This window comes from Nicotiana tabacum, chromosome 20 (genome assembly GCF_000715075.1).
Source record: "Nicotiana tabacum cultivar K326 chromosome 20, ASM71507v2, whole genome shotgun sequence".
NCBI lineage: Eukaryota > Viridiplantae > Streptophyta > Magnoliopsida > Solanales > Solanaceae > Nicotiana > Nicotiana tabacum.
Genome location: NC_134099.1, coordinates 59134370 through 59144825, shown reverse-complemented (window position 1 = coordinate 59144825; position 10456 = coordinate 59134370). Strand labels below are relative to the sequence as shown.

Genomic DNA, 10456 nt, shown 5'->3' with positions numbered 1-10456 from the left:
CATCAGACATCGTAGCAAGATTGAAACAGAACTTTGTATATATTGATGAAGATGAAGGAATGTATAAAGGATGCTGAATAACAAAGGCAAATTGGTTCAAATTCACTCAAAAATGATCGTTTCATGAATGAACATTAGGCCTTAAGTAAGCAAAAATAAATTTTATAAGCACATGAAATGTGCATATAGCGCATGTAGTATATGCGCTATCCACATAGTACATATATTACATGGGCTATAATCTTGATAATTATGGCAGCCATAATATTCAGATAGCGCATAGATATACCTTAACGAGATACTTGGCCGCTAAGGTATAACGTATGTTATATGTAAATTGGTAGTGACCCCTTTTCCCCAAATATTTTGGTCTCTTTAAGTCCAAAAAGTATATTTTGCTAAGTAATAACCTTGACCCAATTTGACAGCCCTTCTTTGACCTGCCGATTCTATTTACTCGTGAGACGCGCAGTGCAAAGTGAGAAATGACGGAGCAATGATGGAGGTAGAAGACGAGCTGCAAGACTCTGCTACTCCTTGCTTGCATTTAGTCTCTGCTTTCCTCGCCTGTGAACCCCCGGATTTCGTTATCTCATTTGCCAGGTTACTCTTTTCAACCCCTGTTCATTTTAGCTAACACCAAATGTAGCGTATTCGCAATTGCCCTCCTAATACTTTCATTCGACTAAAAATTATTTGAATTAACACTAGGGATTGTGGAGGTGGTTCCATTACGGAGAGTGTGCAAAGTTTCATTTGGAACCAATGTATCAACAAATTCGTGAGTTTATTAAGCTCTAACCTTCTAGTTAATTTTTTATTTTCACAATCGAATTATCTCTTGGGGTAGTTTTCTTTGATTTTGGATGCTCTTCTGAATGCTGTAGGATGTGAAGTGTAATGGGCATTATTTAAGAAGTTTCTTGAAGAAGCTCATCGTTGAAGTCGAGTCAAATGGGGACGTTGTTTTGGATGAAATATATGAAATGTATATTTATTGTCTGACTACTCTGAAGGTAATTTCTTTTTTAAAATTTTTATCAGTTACTTTATGATAATCGGATTTTGCTATCAGCATTGGCTTATTGTGGAATTGGTCTTCCTTTTTTGTTGCCAGGATGAAGAATTGACTAAAGGAAACATTAGAACGTTAAGAAGAGTTTCATTTCTACTTCCCAAGGGTGAATATTTTTTCTTTTCATTCCCTTTTTTTGGCATGGGATGATGTTTAGCTAGCTTTAGTACCATTGAGTATCCAATATGTGGTGTACACAGATTGTTCACGGGCCTCAAGTTGTCAAATAACTAGGAAATTGGAATTCACGTTGCAATGTTCACTTAACATGCTTGAAGGAGACACAGGGTATGTACTGCCCCTTTTTCTCTTTCCTTCTAACTGGAATTGGGCTTGTTTAAGGATATGCAGCCTAGTTTACTTTGATATGGTTGACAGGTACTACGATGAATACATTTTTTAAGAGATTTTAGATCTTTGGATGTCGTATAATTTAATTATCTTCAGGAGATTCTCTTATTGCATCTGGGTGTAGCAATAAGCCTTCATAGTTAACTTACTATGCAAAACAGCAAACTCATGTTGATAATCTATATGTTTAAGCCATTCATTTTTCCTTCTTTTGTGATAAGGGTGGTGTATGGCCTAGCTCTCGTGCACCTCGACTAATCCACTAGGTATCTGCTACCTCCACAAGTACAGGGTAACTCCGTCCTTTTAAAAATGAGAAGAAATAACCTGACCTTTTTGCCTTTGCTGGGATTTGAACCTTAGTCTCACATCGTGTATTCCAGCTTTTATCAATATGTTTACACATTAGGCTGATATCTACTAAATACTTCAGTAATTAATTGTGTGGAATCTCTTTTTCTTTTGATTTGCACCGGGTGTCCGTGTCTCTTCGAGCCCCGACTATTCCCGGGGGGTGCACAGGCCCTCGGCAAGGAGTTTCCCGCAAGTGCACCACGGTTAATTTAGGTTTTACCCAGTCCGATGATCCTCAGAAATTGTTTGCACCCGGTGGGTTTCGAACTTGAGACCTTGAAAGGGAGCAAACCCCAAGGCTCAAGTCAATTGCCATCATGCCAACCCCTGAGGGTTATTGTGTGGAATCTCTACATCAGTTTTATTAAAACACGAAGTGATGAAGCGGTGCGAAGCACGGGGTTATTACTTCATCGGTGAAGCCATACACTTTAGAGAAGCTTGCACTTCAAACCATGGTGCACAACGTGATCCTAGCGAGAGTCAGTCGCTTCTCTCAACTTTGAGAAGTTGAATTAATGTCGGCATTATGGTATATTGGATTTGGAAATAGTTATTTTAGTTGTAATTTTCTGTTTGATAGTTTTTAGTTTCCCATAAATTGTGTGCTTCACTTCAAAGAAGCGTGCACTTCTCTTCTCGCTTTTCGCTTCAAGCCCCATGAACCTTGTCGGCTTTTTGCGCTTTTCGCTTTCAAAAGCCCGACTCTAGATGTGTGGCATGTTTACTGGATCCTCTACTATCTACTTGAAACATATTGTTGCATCAATTTTTTTTTTAAAGAAAAAAGAGCAAGTGATTCTTGATAATTTATTTCCTTCTTTACCATCATACTCTTTTTCCTTCAGCAGTACAATTCATAAGTACCATAAAAGCTTATAAATATCAGGATTTATGAATGTTACTCTTGGTAGGCATTTTAAGTGACAATAGTCACCCTTTGATGCTTGTGGATGTAAGGTGGCATAACAACCTCCCTTCTAGCATGCATTTCTTACTAGTTTCTCCAAGCTATAAAAATTGCAGTCACATTAACAAAATTCTGGAGTTATCAATTTCTCATCAGATAGGGAAGACATTATAATAGCTCTCTTGCACCATACATTTTATGGGTTGAAACTTTGTCTTTCATGAGGGGCCAGGTTTGATTTTTGGAGTACGTTTGTGCCACAGCTTTGAGATTAGGATTGCTGCATGTTGCAAGGGAAAGTTGGTAAAAGTTTTGCAAAAGCTAGTGTCGTAGTTCATTGTGATAGCATGCAGTAAACATTGACTTCTTACGTGCTTTTACCTGCGTGTATTTCGGCTATTAACTAGTGGTACATAACTTACTAAATCTCCATGCTGTAAATAGTAACAGTGGAACCTCATGAGATGTAAATTAGCGCATGTGCGCGAACAAACACATACATAAAATCTTTGCATTTGACGCAAATGCCTGATATGGTGAAAGTTGTGCTCTTTTGTTATCTCATAATTTTTTTACAATAATTTATTCCCAGTTTGATTGATGATCAATATGTTCTATCTATTTCAATTTCATGGTTGAAACAGGTGCTCGATTTGGCCATCAGGTCTGTTCCTTTCAGAGTTCATACTTTCTTTTCCAGAACTGTTCTCAAACAAATCTTGTCTTGAGGTGAGATAGCTTTCCAAAGTATTCATCTGCTTGTCTTTGTTTATCAATTTTATTCTCTTCAATTTGTCTTAGGGAAAATTAATTAACAACAACAACCCAGTATAATCCCACTAGTGGGGTCTGGGGAGGGTAGTATGTACGCAGCCTTACCCCTACCCTGGAAGGGCAGAGATGTCTTAGGGAAAATTAAAACATATAATTCTTCTGTTATTCTTGATGGATTTTTCCAAGGTGGAATGCTGCTGCTCTTGATCCTTTCTTGTTTTGCTAGTCAGTCGGCAATGCTCTTTTATGTACTTAGTTAGGTTGATTTATTTAATAACATTTGTGCCATTTTTTGTATTTTATCTATTACCAAAGCAGGTTGGTTCAGGTGTTGGATTGGTTGGTGTCTGTTTAGCTCACGTGAATGCCTCCAAGGCAAGTTTGCTTTTACTATTCTATCTTTTTTCCCTCTGTAAATTGTGCCACTCTTGTTTACACTAACGCATCTGACATTGTTATGTCTACCTGCTCATTTTAAGCTTCTATGTTCTGTGTTCTTGTTCAAGGACCTTGTTAGACATAATCATATTTTTGATGTTCTCCAATAAGAAGGGTCCGGAGAGATCAAATTTATGAATCGGCATGCTCTATCTCTATTTGTATTTTTTAATTTACAATTGCTTTCTTCTTCTCTATTGCATATGTCTCTACGCCTTATATTGAAAATGGCGGGGATAATTAACTGGACAGTAGATGTATATGGTTTATTGTAGAATGTGAAGCATGCAATAGATAACAATTAGAATCAAGTCTATCAATTTATTCAACTGCAATTTGGGTCAAGGAATGCACTCTCTCGTCACCCAGAAGAAGCTAAAATTGAAAGAGACGCACTCTTGTAATCATGTGAATTTAGTCTACTATTCCCATTTCATAGTTTTTCCATCATAAATATGAAGTAATGTGTTCTAAGATTACGTCTCTCTTTGCTTAATCTAGTAAGCTCTTGAACTTTATAGTCTTTATTTACATCTTAGGATAGATATAGTTGTTATTCTCATTTGAGCTACTGAAATAGTAACCTCGCGGAACCCTGTTAACAATATGTGTATTGTTAAACATTCTAATCTTCTTTCTCTTTTGTATGACTTCAGCAGGTCACTTAGATTTATCAATTTTGGATCCTTGATTTTAAATTTTTCTCCAAAAGCTATTTTTAGCTCATGCAGGAAATGCTTTCGGATCGATTAGATAATTGTTGTAATGGATTCAGTGACTGTTGATGGCGTTATTTCTATCCTTAGTATAAGTTCTAATAATTTTCTTGGTTCAACATTTAAAATTTATCACCCCGGTATATGAATTGAAATCATTGATTAATTTGTCAAGTGAATTTTTTTATCCAGTTAAATCTGACCGGTCAAAAGTCAAACCTGGCCTAATAGAGACCTAACAGACCGTGAGATAGACATTACAAAATTTTATATGTAGTATATACCATTGTTAATCAAACAATACTTGTTCTATGAGGTGCTGATCACACCTGTAAATAGTTTACTTGTTTGGCCAAATATTGCGATAAAATCTAGTATTGTTGCATCTTGTCATGTGGGTTATTTGGAACGAAAGGAATAGGAGGGCGTTTGAAGAGGTAGAATAAGATTTTGTAAAATTACAAGATAGTATTTTGTTTGTGTCTTTTTGGTGTACTCATGAGGTTCATATTTGTATAGAGGATTGGGCCTCTTTTGTTGAGTACCATCTTTTGGTGTAGGTTCGGCTTGTATACGGGGTTTTCCCAATTGTTAATAAAATTATTTACCTTATCGAAAAAAAAGGTGCACCAGACCTCGTATTCAGTAGGATTAACTTTCAACATATTGGTTCTAGTTATTTAATAATACACCAAGTTGCAGAAAATGCCAATTAATAGATTTTTGGTTGAATGTCTCTTTATAAGTATTGTCCATTTTACCATCATATGGATGGCGTTACACTTCACAAAACCTGTTAAAGCAGTTTATGTTTCCTGAAAAGATCCTTCCTCTTCAAAAAAACTGCGCATCTTGTAAAAAAATGTTTCAGTCTCGTTATACTTCTTGGTAGTTGGGAATAACAGCTGCTATAATAGCTTCACTACCTTTTTTGTTTTTTGAATTTTATACTTTTTAACTAAAGTGTAATGTTTAATTTAGATTCTTATCCATAATGATTCAGGTAGTACTTACAGATGGTGACTTATCAACTTTAGCAAACATGAAGCTTAACTTGGAGCTAAATCAGCTGCACACTGATATGTTAGACCATACACAAGATACCAAAATAGTCAGTGCTCATTTTTTTTTCTTTCTTTTTGCTTATTTGCATGTCTTCTTTCAGAATTTCTTCCAATTGTATTTTGTATTTATGAATTTAAGTTGGCTAGTTTGACAATCATAGGCTCCTCGCATAACTTACTTGGTTAGAACTGGCAGACATTGGTTTAAGGGGTTGATAATGTACTCGCTATATTTACAGCCATAACAGAGCAAAAGCAAGTTGTTGCTGCAACTTGTTTCAAAATGTGAATAGGAGGTAGGACAAGGTTGTTGGTATTTGGCAGCAAGTTTCTTGGCATGTCTTGCATTGTTACTTTTACCACCATCCCTGAGATAAATTCTAACCTATCAACTTAATTTTTGAACAGTAGAATCATGGTACTTTACAATTCGGCATAATTATGCCTACTGATATCCGATAATGCTACAAATATTATTTCTTCAACAGTCAAAAGGTTCGATGTTTTTGATTCTCAGGGCAAATTGGTTTTCTCTTTTAATTATATAACAGAGGTATACGGCCCAGCCTGCGCGCCCCTCGACTATTTCACTAGTACTTGCATTGTACCACCAATACAGGTCTTCAGGAATTTGGAGAAATCATCTAGTTTTTTGCCTCTGCAAGAATTTGAACCTACTCTAATCTTCATCGACCGCTAGATCATACACTTGGATACTTCCTGAAAGAAAAATATTGTTGTCTAATCACGGAAGTCAAAATGGTTTTGGATAATCATTCATCAGTTAACTTGAAACGATGTTGTAGGGCAATTGCAATTCTGCTTATTCACTTCTGCATGTAGCAAAAAATATATATACCAGAAAAGCAAAAAAACAAAAGATGAAGTGAATTCAGAGCACAATGGCCAGGGACCAGTAAGAATATCTTCTATGTTTTAATTTCTTCCGGCTACACTTGGATACAGTAAGTATGTTTTAATTTATACCCAAAAACATACTGTACTTAGAAAGGTGAATTGTATATGATCTTTTGACCAAGCTCCAAGATAAATAGAACTAGGGGAAGAATCAACGAGGTGAGTGTTCTCAAGACGAAACAGCCAGCAAGATGTGCATGCACTATCATTGTCTTCCTTTAATGGATTTTCATGGACTTATGTGGAATATGCCATAGATTTCTGGACATGTATGTCTGGTTTTCCTCTCTGGCCAAAGAGGTCACATTAGCAAGGAGTTCTCTTTTAGATAATGGAAATTTGGTGAAAAATTCTACTTTATGTTCTTCATTTGTATAGCTTGTTATGCTTTACTATTGATAAAGAAAAGTTTAGACATTCTGGAGTTTACATATTGTGGAGTTAAGTTTCACAGGTGATTGCCCTCAGTTCAAGTGAATGCTATTAAACTCATTGAATCTTCTTTTTTTCTTGTTCGTTGTTCATATCTGTTAGCTGACAGCCACAGGTGTACTATATCTCCATTGAAGTTGCAAAAATCTACCTTGCAGCTTTGCCTAGATGGAGTAATTAGCCAAAAACATTTGTATAAATATTTATTGTTGGGTTGGACAAAGAACTTGTTCTTATTGCCAGAGACTTGGTGGCTTAGTGAATGTAATTGATTGCCACAGTAGGATGTCCAGATGATGTATCTCTAAGTTTTATAAGTTACTTGGACTGATGAAAAGAGTCACTTGGAAGATGAAAAGAAAATTGACATCATTTTATAGTGACTCCTGAAAACTGAGATTCCCTTGGGATGAAGACATTGAGTTTTCATATTTACAACTATGCCCAAAGTTCAACATATCCGCAAGATGAGTGTCATTGAGATGTACATGCTAAAGAAAAGAAGATGCGCATGCTAAGATAGATGTTAGGTCATACTAGATTTACGAGATTAGAAATTACCACATCTGGCAGAAAGTGCAGTAGCACACATTGAGAATAAAATGAGAGATCACGTCAGATGGTTTGGTCATGTCCTACTTCGACCTCTGGATGCAACAGTTTGTAGGTGTGAAACCATGGCTACTGAAGGTGTTAAAAAGGACGCAATAGACCGGAAATCACATGGAGGGAAGTTTGTCTTGAAAGACCTATAATCTCTTAGAATCCACGCAAACTTACGCAAAAAATAGGGCACAATGGAAGAAAAAAGATATATATAGGCTATACACATAGTTGAGATTTGTATGATAGTAGAAAATATAGAGAACTTCCGGTGGAGATAAAATATAGAGAACTTCTAGCGGAGATCATTCAGCATAAACTTAGAAATTAGCGAGTTTCACAAGTTGAGCCCTGTAATATATCTCAAATGTATAGTAGTATAAGCATAAGATAGCAGTTAAGACATATCTTTCTGTATTCAGGTACAGTGCTTGTCTTTGCCGTGGGAGTCTGCAACAGAAAATGAGCTACATCAATTCTTGCCAGATATAGTGTGAGTATTTATTCTTAACTTTGCTTTTATTAGTTTTAATGCCATGCTTATTACGTCCCTTCCCTGTAAGACTTCAATCTTGAGGAATGAATTTGCAGATTAACTGTTAGAAGCATTGTGGAAAGAGGGAACTAAATGAATCTTAAAAGCCTTATGAAGAGTCTAAAAGAATGCTGCTGCAGCAATGGGCATATTATATTTAATTTGACAATAGTCTAACTAGGTTATGGTGCTAAACTATTCAGTATAAGATTTGATTTGGATATAACAAATTTTAAATTATAGCAAGGTGGAGATTACGAAGAAGATGGATACCCTCGACTGAATATCAAGCCTTAGGCCTCATTTGTTTTTTTAAGATTAAGATGTCTGAATCTGAATACACATTTGAATATCAAGATATGTATTAAGATTAAGACACATGAATCTGAATACACATCTGAATATATTAAGATGTGTATTAAGATCTGAATACTAAATAATTAAGACTGTTTGATTTTTACATCTGAATGTATAAAATTTATCTTTATTCGAAAATTAATAAACATAAAATTAAAATGAAATACTAACTAATCTAATGTTCTATCAATAAAATATATATTTTTTTAAAATATGATAGTTGTTGTTTGGTGATGGCTAACGGGTGAATGCCGACTAAAGACAGTGGTTGGTAGTAGTTTTGGTTGATAATGGTGGTTCATGTTAGTAGCTAGTAGTGATTGGTAGTGGTGGTGATTATAATTGAGGATGGTGGTGATAGTTAATACTGGCGGGTGGTGGTAGTAGTTGTGACTGGGGAAGGTGGTGGGTGGGTTATAATGATGGGCAGTGCTGGCTGTGGTTGTTGATGGTGATGAGGTGGTCAGTTGTGGTAGTTGAGGTGGATGAGTGTAGATTGTGGGTGAGAATGATGGTGGTCGGAGTGGTGGGGATAGTGGGTGGTGATGGTCAATAATGGTAGCGGCTATGATTGAGGATGATGGTGGCATGGTGGTGTTGGAGGTGGTGGTGGGGGTTTAGTATGGCGGTGGTGGTGGCATGGTGGTAGTTGATAATTGTAGGTGGTGGCGGCAGTTAATAATGAATATGTGATAGCATCTTGAGGATGATGGTGGCATGGTGGTGTTGGAGGTGGTGGTGGTGGTTTAGTATGGCGGTGGTGGTGGCATGGTGGTAGTTGATAATTGTAGGTGGTGGCGGCAGTTAATAATGAATATGTGATAGCATCTTAATGAAATTAAATCTCTGTTATAATCTTAATCATACATACCTATTCAGACCCATTAAGTGGTTGTGAAGTAAACAAAACACACTTAATGATTAAGATCTGAATAATTAAGATTCAGACTTTAAAAATAAATGCACTTAATGTCTGAGATCTGAATGATTAAGATGCAGACCTCATTAAGTGCAAACAAATAAGGCCTTAGTATCAACCTTTCCTTTATTAGTACCGGATTTTGACTTTCCTCTTTATAGTTTGGGTGCAGATGTGATGTACAATCCACTATGCCTCCCATACCTTGTTCAACTCCTTGCCGTTCTTCTAAAGCGGGAAAATCCAAAGCTACATCCTTTGAGTAATGGCTGCAAGGACTGTCCACCTGTGTGGAGATGTTTCGAAAGTGAAGAAACTAGTTCTGCAGGTGACAATGTTTCCCCAGGAAAAGCAAAAATAAATGGTGATACACATGTTCAGCATTTGTCACCTGGACTAGGACAAGGGCCTCTTGCATATATTGCTTCAGTAATTCGCAATATTGACACATTTAATTATTTCCTTTCATTGGCAGAAAAGGAAAATTTAATTGTATCCGACATCACTGAAACGATGAAGCCCCTTGACTTGCTTCCTTATGTAAAATCATATCAGCGGTCTAGCATAAGGATGTTTAAAATTTCATACTTGTGCAAGTAAGGTTTCTATGTAATCAAACAGACCTAAGTCTGCTGTGTGGAAAATTCAAATTGATTACTGTCAGGGCGAGGAAAATGTTAACTATAGCATAGTTAACAGATGTGTAGTTTATCGGTATTTTGAACTTTGGGGAATAATAATTTGAGGAACTCTATATTTTTATTGGGAGAAAATTTCAGACACGTAGAAATATTAAGATTATGTTGACAATGAAATTTGTGGCATGGAGAGTGGGTTTGTTGGAGTAGTTTAGGGATTTTCTCAGAAAGAACAAGTAATGCGTTGTGAGCAGTGGTCTCCTGAAACCTAGCTCTCCATTATGTTTTGAAGCAAACACTGAACAGACAATGTTGTTCAAGTTCGAAGGGGCCTAGAAATTTGATCCAGAAAATATATGACATCACAATATA

The 10456-nt window shown here is 36.3% G+C and overlaps 1 protein-coding gene across 3 annotated transcripts; it reads left to right on the top strand.

Annotated features, from left to right (window-relative positions):
• Positions 1-262: 262 nt before the first annotated feature.
• Positions 263-10219, top strand: LOC107826431 (uncharacterized). Of its 3 annotated transcripts, XM_016653413.1 has the most exons (11): positions 263-314; positions 429-603; positions 712-781; positions 888-1016; positions 1118-1181; positions 1276-1363; positions 3335-3419; positions 3783-3839; positions 5622-5729; positions 8058-8128; positions 9608-10219. In XM_016653413.1, exons 2-11 carry the CDS (start codon positions 497-499, stop codon positions 10044-10046), a joined length of 1218 nt encoding a protein of 405 aa, XP_016508899.1. In that variant the 5' UTR covers positions 263-314; positions 429-496; the 3' UTR covers positions 10047-10219. The 3 variants fall into 3 exon arrangements, with proteins under 3 accessions (XP_016508899.1, XP_016508900.1, XP_016508898.1); XM_016653412.2 differs by lacking the exon at positions 263-314 and having other exon boundaries at positions 384-603; XM_016653414.2 differs by lacking the exons at positions 263-314; positions 5622-5729 and having other exon boundaries at positions 382-603.
• The last annotated feature ends 237 nt before the right edge of the window (positions 10220-10456 follow it).

What these genes read in the sequence shown, in the direction of transcription:
- LOC107826431 (XM_016653413.1), top strand. Translation starts at nt 497, where the DNA reads ATGATGGAGGTAGAAGACGAGCTGCAAGACTCTGCTACTCCTTGCTTG. An exon ending in ACCAATGTATCAACAAATTC is followed by an intron (nt 782 to 887) that starts GTGAGTTTATTA and finishes TGAATGCTGTAG; the next exon opens with GATGTGAAGTGTAATGGGCA. An exon ending in CAATTCTTGCCAGATATAGT is followed by an intron (nt 8,129 to 9,607) that starts GTGAGTATTTAT and finishes TCCTCTTTATAG; the next exon opens with TTTGGGTGCAGATGTGATGT.